The sequence below is a fragment of the Lates calcarifer genome, linkage group LG16_LG22, assembly GCF_001640805.2.
Source record: "Lates calcarifer isolate ASB-BC8 linkage group LG16_LG22, TLL_Latcal_v3, whole genome shotgun sequence".
Lineage (NCBI taxonomy): Eukaryota > Metazoa > Chordata > Actinopteri > Centropomidae > Lates > Lates calcarifer.
Window position 1 is genome coordinate 21,107,754 of NC_066848.1, and position 19,722 is coordinate 21,127,475.

At 40.0% G+C, this 19,722-nt stretch overlaps 1 protein-coding gene across 1 annotated transcript in view; it reads right to left on the reverse strand.

The window, feature by feature from the left end:
* Window positions 1-3,025: 3,025 nt before the first annotated feature.
* The window catches only part of vps8 (VPS8 subunit of CORVET complex), a gene marked incomplete in the record, with an annotated part of 65,536 nt that continues 48,839 nt past the window's right edge, over window positions 3,026-19,722 (reverse strand). The window contains 18 exon segments of the mRNA XM_051076442.1: window positions 3,026-3,685; window positions 4,828-4,908; window positions 5,310-5,363; window positions 7,048-7,216; window positions 7,425-7,594; window positions 8,743-8,823; window positions 9,522-9,604; window positions 11,002-11,083; window positions 11,406-11,591; window positions 11,699-11,788; window positions 13,782-13,926; window positions 14,026-14,072; window positions 14,803-14,892; window positions 15,296-15,394; window positions 15,666-15,750; window positions 16,278-16,360; window positions 16,473-16,529; window positions 19,348-19,467. Coding sequence (XP_050932399.1) covers window positions 3,566-3,685; window positions 4,828-4,908; window positions 5,310-5,363; window positions 7,048-7,216; window positions 7,425-7,594; window positions 8,743-8,823; window positions 9,522-9,604; window positions 11,002-11,083; window positions 11,406-11,591; window positions 11,699-11,788; window positions 13,782-13,926; window positions 14,026-14,072; window positions 14,803-14,892; window positions 15,296-15,394; window positions 15,666-15,750; window positions 16,278-16,360; window positions 16,473-16,529; window positions 19,348-19,467 — 1,842 coding nt within the window.

Here is a 19,722-nt window from a genome sequence, read left to right on the forward strand (position 1 = left end):
ACTGGTGATCTGTCCAGGGTAAACCCCACCTTGGCTCCAGCAGCCCTTAAGGATAAGCAGTATAGATAATGGACGGATGGATTGAAGGATGTTAAAAGTTTTGCAATACAACAGGTCACATGACACCCAGAGCTTTAAAACCTGTAATAACTACTGGAAGTTCCGAGACAAACTCCAGAAAGGGAACAAGTGAAAAACGGGGCAGGCTGCATGAGGTCAACGAGGTCAGTTTTCTTTTTCTTTCAGGTACCATTACTCTCAACATTAATCATGACTCATAACAGTAGCTTTCTCAGTGAAGTGACGCATCTTCACCTGTACAACTGCCTCTTAGGTGCCCCAGGACGATAGCTATTAGCAAACAGGAAGAATTTACAACCAGAAAAGGATAGTGTTCTGTTTTCAAACCTGATCCACATAAAGACATTGCACACATTTCACACCAGAATTTTAAACCTTGCCTCATACTGTTTTGATAGCAAAACGAGTGTGTCAGTATAAGGTCATGGATGCACATGCCTAAGTGCACACAGAAACAAAGTACTATAAATATAACCATCAGAGGATACAAACATGAAGTAACTGGTAATCACAAACAAAAAAGCAGTTACAGAAATAAGAGACACAGTGTTGAGCTGCTCACACCTGCTCACAGCCCTGACTGGCAGACTGGCTGTACCTTTTCAGGCAGCTGGAGGGATTGCTGTGCCAGTGGTATTGGTGCACAGGACTGGGAATCAATCCAGTCATCCACAGAAGCAGACCAAGAACTGGAACAACAGAGAGGTGGGACACATGAACATCTATGTGCTGCTCAAAAGGCTGACCCAGTTTCACATAATGCAATACAATGAGGTGTGTCTTATTTGTCTAGTGTAGTAACACCATTCTGCATTGGTTTGGAGTCACTAGCTCACACGACAGAAACTATTAAAAAGAAATACTGTTTTTTTTTTACATGAAAATATTAATATTTAATAAAAGAAGCACTAAAACAACACAAAGAGGTGTCTTATTTGTCCAGTGTATCTAAGGAATAAAGTATATCAGTCAAATTAAAATCTGGTCATCTGTCATTTTAAATGTGTTCGCAGCTCTGCCCTGGACAGTGTGACTGACTACCTTCTGTAAATAATGTGTGTAACAACTGATCTGGCCATGTGCAGGGTGTTGGCTGTAGGAAACTAGATTTATCCATAAGGATTGAGCTTTAATTTCTCTATCCACAGCTATAGCTTCATTTGTCTTCAGCAAAAAGAAAGTACAGAACTCTTTTCTGACCTCTCCACTACTTTTGTACAATTGTACAGTTCTCCTAATGAGCGGTTTGAAATTAGAATGACCGCAGTGTGGTCCTATGCTTCTGCAAGCCAGTCAAGTTGCAGTTGCTTCAAGCATTCACACTAATTAACAGACACTGAAATTTCACTGCACTTTCTGCTGTAGAAACCATTCTGCTATGAAAATGTTTCACTTTTTAAGCTTTTTACTGTTTTGCTTTGTTCAGCTGTTTATGCTATTTTGCTATTTACAACAATTTTACAATTGTACTATCACTACAATTGCTTTCACTGCCAGGCTTTGCACTGTGGACTTCAGTGGCGAGATCGGTAACGCGGATGCCTACCAACCCAAGGTCTCGTGTTCACACCCTGATGCAGACAAATATCAAAAAAAAAAAACAATAAAGATAGAGATCCTTGTGAACATTTTACGCTTTTTGCTATTTATACAATTTTGCAATTTTACTACCACTACAATTCATTTTAGCACCACATAGTACCCTGTGGTTTTCAGTGGCGCAATCGGGTAAAGCAGTTGCCTATCGATCGTGAGGTTGCCGGTTTGAGTCCAGCAGTAGATGGTTATAGATTTTTAAAAAATAGTATTACTAATAATAATATTAATAAAGATTTGAAGAGCAATAGTGAAGCATTCACACACATTTTCCACAGGAAATGCATATTATCTAGTTGATATTGACATTGATATTGGGATATATAATTAACATTGATTTGACTTGACTTTGTTAAGCTCAGTTGTTCTTGTTATGCTCTATATCTACTGTATTAGTGTGTAAGTTCATTGAAAGAAACAAAATGGGGTCAAATTCCTTGTGTGTGTTCACATGATTGGCCAATAAAGGACACACGATTGGCCATGACAGTAGACAGTTTTTCAAATATGGATGTTGCTGCAGAGATGCTACAAATTCTAAAACATGGACTCTCCACACATCTTCAACCTGGCAGCACAGGTGATCAATACTATCACCACAGTTTCAGGGTGGGCACCCAAGATCAGTAACACCAATTCACTGTCTGACCAAATGTGAAATATGGTCACAATCTCTTCACTGTTCCCGAGTTATGGCATTGGATTAATGAACAGTGTTTTCACAACATTATGATGTCACAGTGACCTTTTGGATATAAAATGTCATCACTTCATCATTTTTTCTGATTGGACATTTGTGTGGAATTTTGTAATACTTAGTGTCTGAAGATTACAGTGCTCTTGACCTTTGACCACCAAATTTGAATCACTTCATCCTTAAGTCAAAATGAATGATGATGATGTCATTGCCCAATTTGAAGAAATTCCCTTTGGGCATTCCTGAGCTGTCACAAAAGTATAATAAAGACGTTGTGTTGGAAATTCTCATATGATTCATGATAATTGTGATTTATTAATAATCCTGACCTTTTGTGTTGTACAATTGTGCCTTATGAAATACCATATGCTCAGTACTTTTCCACATGTCAATAAGTTGACAGGGCACCTTGTCCATCAAGGACAGGAGCTGATACAGGGCTGCATAGCTGTGTAATCTCTGACACTTTTCTCTCAGAGCTGCACTGTTGTGTAGTCTCCAGAAGATGTTTTCCTTTTCGTCTCTGGACGTAACCTTGTTTCTTTTCCATTTAACCTGTAATCTATTGTACTCAGTACTCATTGTGCGTCTCATGCTTGAGGAGTACAGTGGGTCCGTTTGCAAACGTAAGAATTAAACCTACGGAAAGACAACCGTTGACTCTGTGCTTTATTCAACAGAAGATTGCCGTAACAATGTCAAAACAGGAAAAAACAGGATTTATCGTTTATCAAACTCTGCTCTGCAGGTATCACAGTCAAAGTTGGATTCTACTAGAACAAAATACATTCCAACATAATGGGAGATCTCTCTCACAAGCTGAAATATGCTAGTAAGCAAACACTTCATCATTTCCTAAAACAAATGCTATAACACTGCAGTGATGTTAGGGTCCACCTTTTGACATCCCAGCTCCAATATGCACATGGTTCATCCAGAATAAACAAAAGATGAAATTAAAGCCACATTCAGTGAAATTATCAGAGTGACTCAACATGATCTATTTTAAACAAGTTTGTTTTGAAATAAACATTTTGATTTAGTTACATCATATAGTTCTACAATATCAAATGTTTCACAACAAAAAAGCAGTGGAAGTCCACAATCCACAATAATGTAGAATAGTTAGGTGAACATAAAAAAATCAGAAGAAGCACAATCTCCTGTTTTTAACCAATTCTATTCATGCTGCTACTCTTCCAACAGAGGTGGAGGAGAGAGTTTAAGTTGGGAATTTTCTGTTCCTGTTTGGGCTGGCATTAGAAGCCCTGTCTTCTCATTGCTATGGGAGAGTTCTGAAAGGATGGACAACTGGAAGAGAGAGAAAAACAGTACAATTAGAAAAGATGATACACGCGTGCGCTCATGCGCATGTGCACACACACACACATACACCCCTTTTGTTTTCTTAACTGCTTATTGTGTATTTGTTCTGTTTTTTTCTTATGAGTATCGTAAGAAGTAGTAACTGATTTTCCCTCTAATTACCACCTTTCACATTTCCCATTGAGTGCTGGAGAAGTATTTGGAGTCGTTCCTTTCCCTGATTTAAGCTGTCAAACTGATCTAAGTAAGTAGTGAAGCTCCATGTAGGGCTGGATGTAATGGACAGTTCTGACTTCAGGGTGACTGATGCACAATCACTATTTACAGTGAATTACAGGATAAGAGGAAGTCAGTCCATGAAAATGATTGATGGAGAGAAGTTTTTCTCTTGAAGACAAATTTTTAAGCCTCTAGCTATCACCAAAACCAAGTTACCTGACTGCAAAGATCTGCCTATTGATGTGTTGAGCACAATGCTCAAGTCATTAATGATTATGTTATTTGTGATAGAAAGAGGGGTTATTATTGTTGGGACCATTACCGTAGCTTCACTGTTGTAAAAGCTTTGTTGTTGACTGAGGCACTGATAATAACATATCTTCCTATCTGGGTCTGGTATTGAGTTATTGTAAGTTATGTTTTATTCTTTTGTGTATCAGAGTAGAGTATAGAGGGTTGGAAGGCAGTCTGTGTGCACAGCGACTATATGAGTTATGTGTTTGCATTCATGTGTATGTAATAATAAACTGTAGGTACCTGGGTTAAGAACAAGACAGGGATGAACAAGAGAAAGCAAAGACAGATAAATCAGATCAGCATGAAATGAAAAAAATAAACACTATAGCAAACAAAGGCAACGAGTAAGCATAGGACAGGGGGGTGGGGGGGGGGCGACATTGGGATAGTCTTTTGCTGGAGGTTCTAGGCAAGTCTTATTTTATGCTGCTCAGAACAGCCATGGTGTGGTTGTAGGGTTAGAGTAAAGTTTATCCACTACCATGGGGTACAAGGTTCTTCTCTGTTCATTTATTTCACATGGGAAACTGATCATGGATGCCATAGTCCATTCCTTTTATTCATTCAAAAATGATCTCTACATATTTTTTTATTAGACACAATGTCCATACCCTGGATGGTCCTCGATATAAACAGCGAAGCTGATCCCAGGACTGTTCCTGCTGAAGATCCAATGTTGCCTCAACAAACACCTGGACCACAAGAAATGTTATGCATAAATATTAATCTGTAATTAGTTACATTCATACAGAGTGCAAAAAGTGAAATGAATGTAGTATCAAAGCAGCTGTGATACAAACAACATAAAATACTTGTTTTATTTATAGATGGGCTCGTGATGGCCCGATGTGTCCTGTGCCTGATGTTTGCTGATTTTTCATGGGACTGCTTGTGCTGTTTTCCTAATAACTAATAATTCCAAAGTTGAATTCAACTGTAATTATGCTTTAACCTTTAAGGGTGACAATCTAATAATAATAATATTTCAGCATAATAATGTCCAGCAGAGCCACAGATGGCAGGCCACCAGCTATCTTGAATGTGGTGTCATATGTAGATATTAAATGTTTTCTGGGTTCAGATCAAACCTTACCTTCTTCCTGTGAGCCTCTGCTCCTGCGTCATGATGCATGGATGTGACACGAGTCTGAGATAGAGAGAGAAGGTTGTGTCAGGATTCTTAGTTAATGTAAAACATTCTCTGTGCTTAGATTGAAAGAGGATCCCTTCATGTAACCACACTCCACACTAACTCATGTGAAAAACTGCAAAATCAAGGTTCACTATGAGACCACAGGCATCTGAAATGGCACGAGGCACTAAGTCTCGTATAGGTGACCTGTGTGGACATCTCCAGTCACTATCTCGGTTCATGTATGTGCAGCAACACTATGTGAAGATCTGGGAGAAGTGGAATACATATCAGAGTGGGTGTGTTCTCAGCCCACTGGTCTCACTGGTCTCATATCTATGAAACAACTGAACCAATCATGGTGGAGCAGGAAACAATAAGGAACCTGATAAAATCATGCTGACACTGATGGTGGCTTTATATCTGTGTTTATGTTTGTGGAGATATTGACAGTCTGATCATGTTATTCTGCCAATGTAGCTAGGCTGACTTTAAAACATGGTAATAACTACTACACACTGTTATACAGAGTTGTTTACTGTGTTGAAGGCTATAACACAATTAGTACATTTAAAAAAAGAAAACTGTGTTAGAACTACTTATATATCAGTCCAATACTCCTGCTGTATCAGAGCATCCAACTGTGACAGAGCAGCTACATTTTCTTCAGACACCTTATTTCAAGAAAACATGAAGCCTCACTTTTCCCAAAAACACTTGAAAGGAGGCCCAGCAATCTGGTGTCTCCTGCCTAAACAGGCAGAATACAGAGCTGTGTGCTGTTGTTATGTATGCTGCCATTTCTATGTGATTTAATAATGTACCTCGTTCTATATCTCTCTTCCTCTAGCTACCGGAGTGTGACATCCACATAACTATGAGTGAGACATAGCAAGTGCCTGCCTTTTCAGCTTGGTGAAATGCTGCTGTGTTCTTTATTTTTTGTATTTTTGTTTTTTCTGCAATATGTTTTATTCATCTGTTTTCTGAAATGCTAGGTTTTATACCTAAGGCACCACCACAGCAGAAACACTTGTGTGTGTTTTTTATCAAACAGGTGCAAAGACATAACTTATTGCTGAATCCATTTAACTAAGTTAATATATGATATCTACAGTCACTTTATTGCACTGCAGTCAGTCTTGAATCTGGAATGTAGTGTTCATCATTACAGCAGCAGCCCTCAAATAATTCCTTCAGATGTTTAAAATATCTGACATTCTTTAAGTGGTCATTCATCACAGAGAACAGTGTTGAAGTTTCTGGGTCGCTTACACTCATGTGAATGCGTCCTTTTCATTCATAGTCATATCAAAAATTGTATGTTGATGTACATATCAACCTGCAGTAAACAGAAAAGGAGTGTAGCAAACTGAAAGACAAAAATCTGACTGTAACTGTCAAATAGATGCAAAAACTACACCTGCACCTGCAGAAACATAATGAGTGAGCCATTTTTAAAGATAAGGGTCTTCAGTAGGAACAGGAGAGGTAGACAGGAAGGTAAGAAGTCACAAAATACTGTTGGTTAGGATCTTTTTATGGAATTGTAAAGTGCTGCTTATCCTTTAATCTTTACACACTGATAATTTTATACCAGAGTGAACAAACTGAAAAACTGGATTTATGGACCTCTCTTTCTTTGCAGCTCAAACACACACACACACACACACACACACACACACACACACACACACACCTGTGCCAGGGACGTGGTGCGGCCTCTGTTTGGTTCGGTGGAGGCCCCGCCCCTTCCTCCTTGGCTGGAGGAACATTTGTAGCAGCTCCACCGCTGTTGCTGCTCTGATGCAAAGCCCCACCCACAGTCCTTCTGCTGCAGGCACTGCAGGTGGTACAGGTGGCCACAGCTGACAAGGTACACAGATACATACATTAGCACCTGTGAACATGTTGTCCTTTTTCATTACATCTATCTGGCAGCAGCAGCAGAGTAGCCACATGATGAGAAATAGTGTAAATACTGATTTTCAGACAAATAACTACACAACACTAAACAGATCATGGGAAACCATCTGCTCACTGCAAACAGGAAACAACACCTCCTGTGAGTGTTACCTGAACACTATGATCTCTTCAGCTGAATCCTGCCTCCTCTTGTACTGCTGGAGGCAGATGTTACAGTAGTCCTGTCGTGGGTGGAGCCCCCTTGTGACAGCAGCACGCAGGTGAGCCAGGGACCAGTGGAGGTCATGGTTCAGCAGACTGGTAGTTGTTTCAAGTAAAGTCTAAAACAGAAAAGACGCGGAAAAGAAGCATTATTTAAATCCAACCTGTTTTTGCTTTCCATGTAAATCACGTATATTCACAACACATGCAACACAAGAGTTTGAATTATAGATGATGTTTTTCTTCAAAAGTAAAAAACACAAGTCTGTTTTATTGTGTTTTATTGTACAGACATCAGCAATATAAACTGTCAATAGCATGAGAAAATGTTTATGGCTTAGATGGAGTTGTTTCTTAGAATGTGTGTGTTGAAAGGACATGCCAGTCTGTGTCTTTGAATTACTGCTCAGGCACTGGTTTGGGTCTCGGTTTCAGAACAGTTAAACCCATTGTTGTTACTGCAATATGTATGTTGAGAGTTCACCACCACCACTTCTCTCCACTATATACATACAATGTAGCAAATACACAATAAACAATATGGCACAATACAGACAACACATGGAATATTTTAAATGCAATGAACAGTAACAACAGTGACCTACTAATATTAGAGCGCCCAGCTCTATTGCTCTGTAAGCTTACAGAAGATATTGTTAGACTTTACTAGATGTTGTATGTGGATCACAACTACCATAGATACCAGCTGTTGCACTTTGTGAAAAATGAAATTTGATTACATGTTGTTAACATCGGGTTAACAACTGAAATTCACTCACCCTGAACTCTGTGTATAGTTGCCTGTCTTTGAGGTGTTTAGATAAGTCATCTCTCTTTGTTTGAAATGTTCTCTGATGTTTTTTGCATGCTGGTTTTTGATGTTTAGAATTTGTCACTGATGATCAAACTCAAATGCAATAACTCTTGGGAATGTTTTTTCTACCAGTCATGGTGGGTCTGTTGCTGTGCCTGCAGCTGTTGTAGTTACTGTGTCTGCCTTGCTCCCTCTTCTTCTCCTTGTGTTTGATGTCAGACTAGAGCACTTGTAGGGTAATTATGCAGCTCTTGTCAGGAAGAATCACATCTCCAGTACCCACAACATCTTCAGTACCTACAGTACTGTAAAAAAAAAAAAACAACTACCGCTGCAGTTTCTGCTATCAACTGTTTACAAAAAGTATTCTTTCTCGAGAGATCCCTAGTTCACACACACACACACACACACACACACACACACACACACACACATACACACACAGTGCTTTACCTGTTCATAGTTAAAAGTGTCCAGCATACCCAGAATGAGGCCCTGGATCTCTGCCAGCTTCCCTTTCCCATAGACAGGGTCCTGACAGACACAAACATGCAGACAGCATCACATATCATGAGTACACAATATACAGCACTGAGAGACCATCTATTTATTAAATCACACACTAGGTCTTTTGGTCCAATGTTAATGGTTTCTCTTCAAAGTTATGTAACACACATTCATCACGTTATTACAGTATATTTTTCTTTTGATGATGATGACAGTCTTCTGTATTGTTATTCATTTCATCTTTTAGCACCACTGACACACAGCTTCAGGTCCTTCAGTGCAGAGATGGATGAGCTGAGGAATAGGATGACAAAGTCATCTATAAAGCACGAGGGGTCACACAATGGTTTGATGAATGAGAAAATGATGTGAACCATATGCTGTGACTGTCACAGTCACCAGACCCCAGCCCAGTTGAACACCAATGGGAGATTTTGGAACAACATGTTAGACAGCGCTCCCCACCACCATCATCAAAACACCAACTGAGGTAATGGTGGAAGAGTGGTGTTTCATCCCTCCACAAGAGTTCCAGAGACTTGTAGACATTTGTATTATGCTGCAGTGGGGGTTTGAGATGTTTTACTGGAATCTCCTAGACATTTTAAAAATCTCTGCACACTAGATACCACTGTAACCAACTTAAGGGATTTAAACACACACACACTGCAGGTCTTTGTGAAGCAGATCTACAGACTACAGTGCACACAAACATACATACACACCTGCAGTATTCGCTGGATGATGGCAGGCAGAGAGATGAAGCTGCTCATACAGTTGAGAACCTTCATTGTCAGCTCCTTCAGCACTGAGACACACACATAATGAATACTATTTTAATCAAAAGCACAATCCTCAGTCTCAACACTGTCATTAGATTCACAACAAAACAAAGGCTTGGCTTTTTTAGGTAATGAATAAATAATGAATGAACCTATCATACATGATCATAAAGAAAGAATTGTTTATGGACATTCACTGATTCTGGGCCACTAAGGACAGAGGATATGAAATGAAAAAAGATCACATTTGGTGCAGACTCCGTGACTGCTCTTAATTCAATATGGAAGATTTAAAATGAGTAAATGAAAAAAAATCAAACCAAGAAATAATGTGAAATACCATATAACACACAGTTATATACACCAATCAGCCATAACATTAAAACCACTGACAGCTGAAGTGAATAACAGTCATCATCTTGTTACAATACAATGTTCTGCTGAGGAACCAAGGGTCCTTCATTCATCTGGATGTCACTTTGACACGTACCACCAACCTAAACACTTTTTTAGACCAAGCACCCACCCCCAATGGCAACAACACTCCCCAATGTCAGGGGCCTCCCCCAGCAGGATAATGCTCCCACCACACCACAAAAACTGCCCTGAAATGTCTCCAAGAACACAACAAAGAGCCCAAGGTGTTGACCTGGCCTCCAAACTCCCCAGATCCCAATCTGACCCAGCATCTGTGGATTGATCCAGAGCAAGTCAGATCAATGGAGGCCCCATTCCACAACCCACAGGACCCAAAGGCTCTGCTGCAAATGTCCCAGTCCCAGACACTACAGGAGATCTTCAGAGATCCCATGTCCAAGCCCCAACAGGTCAGAGCTGTTTTGCCAGTATGAGGGGACCTCGATCTGGGGAGTTTGGAGCCCAGGTCAACAGCTTTGGCTCTTTGTCGTGTTCCTGTGTTGGAAACATTATCCTGCTGCAGGAGGCCCCTGACATTGTGGAGTGTTGTTGCCATTGGAGGGGTGAATGCTCAGTTTGAGACAATATTTAGGTGGGTGGTACGTGACAAAGTAATGTGCAAATGAATGTCAGGACCAAAGGTTCCTCAGCAGAACATTGTGTTATAACCAGATGATCGGTGTTATTCACTTCATCCACCAGTGCTCATGATATTATGGCTTATCGGTGTATATTCCCTTTTCATTTATGCATTTAGATCTTTTGTCTTTAAGAACTGAGTAAATTGTTTTTTGTCATGTATTTTCCATGTTACATTGATAACAACACAGAGAACAGAGTGACGGTGTGTATTGTACTGCAGTGTACACTGAAGAAAAAACACTGATATTAACTTTCATAACACAAAAATGGTGAATGACTTGGGCCCAGATCAGGGCCAGCAATCCATGCCAGACATCCATGCTCACTTGTCTAGTAATACAAAAAAGTGCATGTGTGTGTTTACCCTCAGAGGTGTGTTTGGCATTGATCCCCTTCACTAGTTTCTGAGAAGCCATCATGGTCTCCAGCAGAGGGAACCACAGAGCCTGTGAGGGGAAAAAAGCAATGAGCAGATAATGGTTCCCCTACCCCACCCTACTCCAACACACACACACACACACACACACACACACACACACACACACACACACACACACACACGCACACGCACACACACACACACACACACACACACACACACACACACACACACACACACACAGACACAGACACACACACACACACACACACACACACACACACACACACGCACACGCACACACACACACACACACACACACACACACACACACACACACACACACACACACACACGCACACACACACACACACACACACGCACACTACCTCTCTTTGTTGCTGGTACAGGTTGTGAGAGCTTCGGTGACACAAGGCAATTATATCATTCAGTGAATCCTTTACTCTCATCAGAGTTGAATCACTACATCTCTCTTCTTCATCCTGTTCTCCATCTCCTCCTTCAACTCCTGTGTCACTCTCAGCAGTGAGGAGACACAGTTTTTCCTTTAGTGTCTGCAGAGAGCAAGAAAACACTATAACTACTATACACTACTATAACAGCTAATGGTGAATGATGATAAATTCACTGAGTGAATGACTGTGATGTGTTTTGTAGCTACCTCTAACAAGACAGAAAAAGCACCATGAACATCTCCCTTCTTCTCCAGCAGATAGGCGGTAGCCTCATTGTGGTGGTACTTCTCTGTTATCTACAGAGAAAGACAGAGAGAGGCACATGCTTTCAGACTCATAGTTGCAGTTAAGAGGTGCTGTATCGTCACAACACTACAGTAGATGAGGAAATGATTCCCATATGTATTATATCATGCAGTATATTGCAGTGCAGTTTACTTCCTTTAAAGTACCAGGTGTAATTAATCAGGTCATTATCTTTGTCCTGACAGAGACATTGTGAAGTTGAAACCAGGTGGCATTTTCAACCATTATTATGCCTGACTACATAAACACTGTTAAAACCATCTGGTCCTTGCTCCACCTAAAAGTGGAAGAATGTTTCCTTTTGTCCACCAGTTTTTTATTAGCCATGTTAGTGGCAGGTCTTAAGCACCTGTCTACAGTTTGTGCATCTGTCTCATGTACATCTCCTGGAACAGATTTGAATTAATATTAATTGCAGCTGTTGACACAGGCTGTGTAACAACTCATATTGTATTTGTGCTTATGGATGTAGCTGCAACCAGATTTTTGTTAAGGCTGTTTTCTTCCATTTTGTGTGTGTAACTGATTGTGTACTGGACTGCTGGGCTTATATCAGTACCCTGCTTGAACACATCATTGGCAGACACTGACACTGATAGAAGTTTGTCTACACAGGAGGCATTTCAGCCCCATTTTTAGCCATCCATCTCACATGTCTAACACAAGAGAGTTTCCCATTTCAATCAATACAGCTGTCTACACAGGTAGCATAGTGAAAGTAGCACATCAGCAGCAGCTTCAGTGCACTGACAGAAGATGCATTCAACATTTCAGGTGTTTATCAGATGTCCATCCTGTGTTTGTCTAACAGAAAAGAAACACTGGTCCGTTAGGGATATCTAATTTCATTAAGGGGCTTATTCAACTCATTCTGTTTACATAAAAACTAAAGTCTAAATGTAAAGCAGGTTATTGATTATATGATAGCAGTATGTGGTGGGTAACACTATAAATAACCTCTAACAGAGTTTGTAAAAATCTGAGACACTAGTTAGGACACTAGGCCCTATTACAATAATCCTATGATATCCCAGTAGTGACAGAACTTACCTGGTAGATTTAGTGACTTTATAAGCTTCACATATTTTACATTCTCATCTCTTATTTGTAACAATGCATTACTGAAGTTATTGTTTTGAATTTTGCTCTCAGCCACAGTACCAGTACCAGTACAGTACCAATATTTTTTAACTGTGAAGAACTGTCGTAGCAACCCTTCCTGTCAGTTTACTGCCATGAAACTAGGGGCTGGTTTCTTCCCTTAAGGTTCCCTCATTTACTTCTGTTTTAGTCAGTTATTTTTGCTCACATTCTACCTGTCAGTAAGACTCCTTGGACCTTTTTTCTGCTTGTCCTTCAGTCCTAGTCAAGGAGCCTGTGTATGTAGTGGCCATACCTAGGCTGTATCTGATCATGCACCTCCTCAAAAATGTACAAATGTGTCTGAGCCACAGCAGCTAAAGACACAGTAAGAACTGTGATGAGCCAGCTTGTGTTTCTAATGCCAGAAGAGATTTTTGGGATTGAGGAGCACTTGAAGCAAGCTGAAGAAAGGTTCAGTAATATTTTCCTTTTCAGTAATACACAGCTAGTGAAGCCATGTCCACTGTAACCCTTCTGCTCAACATGACCCTGAACACTGAACTGTTAATATAACGACTAAATAAGTCTAAATAAGGCAGACCTTCCCATACTCACAAACTGAATGGAAGAATGTAAACACAGTCACTGTGGAGAATATAATTAAGGCAAATCTGACAGGATCACCAACACATCCATCTGGTGTTGCGATGGAGTGAACTGGAGAAATCCAATGTTGAACTATAAATCAAAATAGTCATGCAAGCAGCTCAGAGAGCTGACAGCTAGCCCTGCTCTGCAACAGACCTGTAGCTGGTCCTAGAAGAACTCAGTGTAGGTATTCAGCACCTGAGCACACACACATGCAATACACAAAATCAAAGTACAGCAGATGGTAGCTACTTGTATGGCCTCCTCCAGTCTGTAGTGCTGCGAGGCCTGGAGGAAGCTCAGGAGCTGCTGGGGTGCGAAGCGACACAGTAAGTCCAGCAGAAGCTCATGGAGATCACGTTCCTGAGGCAGGATGATCCCTGAATGATGGCCCTCCCTGAGTGACAGAGCAGAGCAGGAGGAGAGGATGCAAACTTAAAATAAGAGCAGGGTCAGGGTGGCAGAGTTATCATTAGAACAAGATCACACAATGTACCGTGGCTCCAGGAGGCAGCTGAGGAACTTGAACAGTAGCTGGTCATCCTAGAGACAGAGACGGAGACAGAGAGGCTACTGGTATTGTGAGAGATATACTGGTGAGTATCTGCAGCCTCCTCTGGGTGGGGACGGACTGCACACCCACCTAACACCTTAACAGGTGCTCTTTGAACAAACAATACTGTTTATCCTCTGTGTTCTAGTTTGTAAAAATGACAACTATTTTCATATAGAACATATAGCTCATGCATATTTGATTTTGTAATGCACTGCAGTGACAGTAACTTCAAGTCAACAGAAAACAGCTGTGTTTAAAAACTGAAGTAAAGTAACTTTCCCGGCCAGGTCAACAGGAACTCATGGTGAACGCTATTAATTGCAAAAAGTGTGAAAATCAATTTGCACATTTTTTGTATTAACTGCAGACACTGAATGGACATACACAATACAAGAGAAGGCTTTGATAGTAGCTACTCAGGCTTTACTACCTTCAAAGGCATAATGTTCTTCCTTAGACAGCATCCAGCAAATGACACTTCACACTTGTGCTGAAAAGCTTCCCTTTTTTTTTGTTGTGGTTTAAAGAACTCCAGTGACAATCATGATATTTGTTCCAGGAAAAGTAAAAATGCACTTTTGGTGCCGATAATTGTAGCTGAGTATTTCTATAGTAGTTGTGTAGTGATAGTAACCTGTACAGGTAGCCCAACTGTCAGAGCTAGTGTTACCAGATAAGGAAGATATTTAATAATACCATTATCTGTTTTGAGCTTACCTCAAGCTCAGAGATGATTTGCTGTACCTCCTCAGTTAAGTGAAACACCACTATGTCAGCTGACTTGCTGGGGTCAAGGGTCACCAGCTCCTGTGAACAGATGTTGGAGGGCTCCTATGTTAATGTAAACACATTCACTTACAGATACATCATTAGCCAGAGAAAGTCTACCTTCATCTGTGTCCTTGTCCTTAAAAACCGCTCATTGCGCTGAAGAAAAATAAGTAGTTGACTAAACAAATCAAGGCTAATACATTTCTTCATCCAACTTATGACTATTCAGCCAGCTCAAGACTCTGATGCTGTGTAGTGCTACACAGTTATGTGACTATTACATTACTCATTATAAGCAAAAGACAAAGACCAAAATGGCTCTTAATGACCAGATACTGTAAATGGTAAATGGACTGTACTTATATAGTCACATGTCACATTCACCCACCCTAATATATATATATATATATATATATATATAGTTTGTATATGTACTGACCTGGATGTGTTGCAGTACTTTGTCCTTGACTGTTTGTTTCTCTTCTGGGCTGTACCCAGGCATGGACAGCAGATTGTGGATGTAACTGAAGATCTCCCCCTACAACAACAACAACAACACACACACACACACACACACACACATACACACACACACACACACACATACACATACACATACACACACTCACACACACACACACACACACACACACACACACACACACACACACACACACACACACAGTCTCTTTAAATACTTTATTTGAAATCACCATTACATTACAATTGTCAATAGAACTGAAATATTTACAGAGGTCTTCTACAGTCAACACAGCCAGATGTCCAATTTAACATTTCAGACAGTTTACCTTTCTGAGCGAGTCTCTCAGGTAGCAGTCAATGATCCTGTCATACAGATGTTTCTTCTCATACAGAAATTCACAGATTTGGTAGCTGGAGGGCAAAACAAGGAGGCACAAAAATAGTGTAATAATAACAATAACAGTGATAATAACATAATAAAATGTAAAGTCACTATTCTAATTATATTTCCATTGTTATCCCTGGTGTTTCACAGGTAGTTGAGCTAATGCAGAATGCTTTAGTTTCTGGATGACATTCTTGATATTTTCTATCAACTACAGTCAAATGTGTTTAATGTCAAATGTGGTGCTCTTAAAACAAACTCTCACAAACACCAACTCTGCTCTCCACTTTTCTCATCATCAACAGCTACACACAGCCGTTTTCAGTGACAGAGCTCTGATGAACCTACTGCATACTACCTGCTCAGTACCAAAACAACACAAAAACAGCAGGCAGTCACAGTCTGACTGGCTGGTGAAGAAAGTGGAACATGTATCCATATATATACATATATATATATATATATATATATATATATATATATATATATATATATATATATATGTATCATCAATATAATTATTTCGTGCAAATGTATCTGGTCAACTACTCACAACTTGGCCTTCTCTGCCAAAGCCAACAACCTTTCTTCATTAAACTGGACGACACCCCCAACCTGCAGCAGCTCCAGCAGGACCTGTGTGTGTGTGTGTAGAACATGGAATATATACATAGAATATATATATATCTATACATATCCCCTACATATATACATATATCCTCTCCTTTTCTCTGTATTCTTCACCAACCTGCTGCCTCTCAGTGTGTCGGGAGTCATCGTCTGGGCAACACAGGAACTCCAGAACCTGGGAAGACAATGAGTAATAACAGTTGGTTATTCTATATTATATATATATATATATATATATATATATATATATTAAAAGCTGCCTAAACTGAAGTGCTGAAACAGAGCCAGAGCAGACCACAGTTTTCAGAAATTTTAACTGATGGCTACACTAGTTTTGATCATGTAAGTCAGCAATAAACAAAGTATTGTTTGAGGTATCCAACTATTACATATAATACATGTGGTATGAAAACAAATAACTGCCATATTAAACAATTTCAACCCAAATCAATTAAATCATATATATCATATAACAAGGGAGAGATATTAATAAAGATCACATCATTTAAACATTTGACAAAGAGAGAAGAAATAAAGTGGAGCATTTAAAGAGAGGTAGAATCACCTCTTTATCTGTGCAGATGGATTTTTGATCTAGAAAGATGAGATCTGGAGCATACGATAACAGTGATGATTTGATGGTTTCTATGATCACCACTGCCTCTCCATACTTTGATAAAGACATGTTTTATGTTGAAACGTTACATCCAGATCTCATCTTTCAAGGCTGTCATTTATTCAACTTTGTTCAGTCGTTCAGTTGGCTTCAGTTCATTTATGAGTTTACATTAAATTTGCCACACAGTCACAATTTTACAATTCAAATGTTAAAAGCAATTAAATGGGATGTACAGTGCCTTGCAAAAATATTCACCCCCCTTGGCATTTTACATATTTTGTTACATTACAACCTGTAAATTAAATGTTTTCTAATCTGAATTTTATGTGATTGATCTGCGCCAAATAGTTTAAGTTGGTGAAGTGAACTGAGAAAAAAATATGTATATTATCTATTTTCTTTAATGAAAAACTGAAAATTGGCGTGTGCATAGGTATTCAACCCCTTTGCTATGAAGCCCCTACAAAGTTCTGGTGCAACCATTTACCTTCAGAGGTCACATAATTAGTGAAATCAAGTCCACCTGTGTGCAATCTAAGTGTCACATGATCTGTCAGTGTATATATACACCTTTTCTGAAAGGACCCAGATGCTACAACACCACTAAGCAAGAGGCAACACTAAAAAAAACAAACATGAAGACCAAGGAGCTCTCAAAACAAGTCAGGGGTAAAGTTGTAGAAAAGTACAAGTCAGGATGGGGTTAAAAAAAAATATCCAAATCTTTGATGATCCCCTGGAGCACCATCAAATCCATCATCATCAAATGGAAAGAACATGGGACCACAACAAACCTGCCAAGAGAGGGCTGGCCACCAAAGCTCAAGGACTGAGCAAGGAGGGCATTAATCAGAGAGGCAACACAGAGACCAAAGGTAACCCTAAAGGTGCTGCAGAGTTCCACAGCAGATGCTGCAGTATCTGTCCATAGCACCACAATAAGCCATACACTCCACAGAGCTGGGCTTTATGGAAGAATGGTGAGAAAAAAGCCATTACTTAAAGATAAAAATACGAAAGAGCATTTTGAGTTTGCCAAAAGGCACGTGGGAGACTCCCCCAATTGTATGGAGGAAGGTGCTCTGGTCAGATGAGACTAAAATTGAACTTTTTGGTCACCAAGGAAAACGCTATGTCTGGCAAAAACCCAACACATCTTGTCACCCCAAGAACACCATCCCCACAGTGAAACATGGTGGTGGCAGCATCATGCTGTGGGGATGTTTTGCTGCAGCAGGGACTGGGAGACTGGTCAGAATGGAAGGAAAGATGGATGGTGCTAAATACAGGGACATTCTTGAGCAAAACCTATTTCAGTCTGCCAGTGATTTGAGACTGGGACGGAGGTTCACCTTCCAGCAGGACAATGACCCTAAGCATACTGCAAAAGCAACACTCGAGTGGTTTATGGGGAAACATTTGAAGGTGTTGGAATGGCCTAGTCAAAGCCTAGACCTTAATCCAATAGAGAATCTGTGGTCAGACTTGAAGATTGCTGTTCACAAGCGGAACCCATCCAACTTAAAGGAACTGGAGCAGTTTTGCCTTGAGGAATGGGCAAAAATCTCTGTGGCTAGATGTGGCAAGCTCATAGAGACTTATCCAAAGCGACTTGCAGCTGTAACTACCACAAAAAGTGGCTCTACAAAGTACTGACTTTAGGGGGGTGAATAGTTATGCACATTGAAGTTTTCTGTTATTTTGAGATATTTGTTGTTTGCTTCTCAATAAAAAAGAAATCACATCTTCAAAGTTGTAAGCATGTTCTTTAAATGAAATGATGCAAACCCTCAAACAATCCACTTTAATTCCAGGTTGTGAGGCAACAGAAAACAAAAAATGCCAAGGGGGGTGAATACTTTTGCAAGGCACTGTAGTTGGCAATAATAGAATGGTGTACAAAGACAAAAAGGATCCAAACTTTTAATTGGCGAAAACTTTTTCACTGCATGGACTGGATAAAGAGACATCATCTGACTATGATGTGGTAAAAGCAGCTGTGCTATCTGCCGGAGAGTTGGTGTCTGAAGTGTATCATCAGTATTTCTATTCCTGTCTGGTATTTCCCATGTTGAGTTTGCTCATCAAAAGGAAACATCTTTTGATAGGTGATGGTGAGCACGGGCGGCACAGGCATATGAGAAGCTGAGAGAGACTATCCTTCTAGAGGGTTCAAATTTTGCTTCTCAGTAGATTTACAAACACACTGGAATGAGAAAAGTGGCTGTGGTCACTGATGATTATGAACCGGTGCAAAAACATTTTGGGAGAGTGGAGTCTAGACAGAAAAGCTCTACACATTTCACTGCATTGTTACTTAACTCATTTTCCTGCCCTTTGGTACCCTGCACCTTAAGCTTTGCTGATTGGTTACCTGATCAAAGAGCTTCCTGTTCACAAAAAGTGTGTTATCTGGTTTGGCCAACTGTCGAGCCAAAAAGGTGAAGAGCCCTCCCACCTGGGAGGGAGTAAAGTCTGGATTGTCCACCATCACCTAGATAACAAGAATGACATGTTAATGATCAAGGCAAAGAAAAAGATACTGAGAAAACTGTGACTGTAACAGTAGTTAATAATAATAATAGCAGATCTCTGAAACCATCGGTCATTTCTATCCAGGATAACAGTCAAGATAGCTCTGTCACCATTCTGACATGCAGTCCTTCAGGTGAGCTAAATGATATCTCAGTGTGTTGCTGGGTTTGAAATACACAGGAATATGAATATTCCAGCTATATAACGTGGCCAT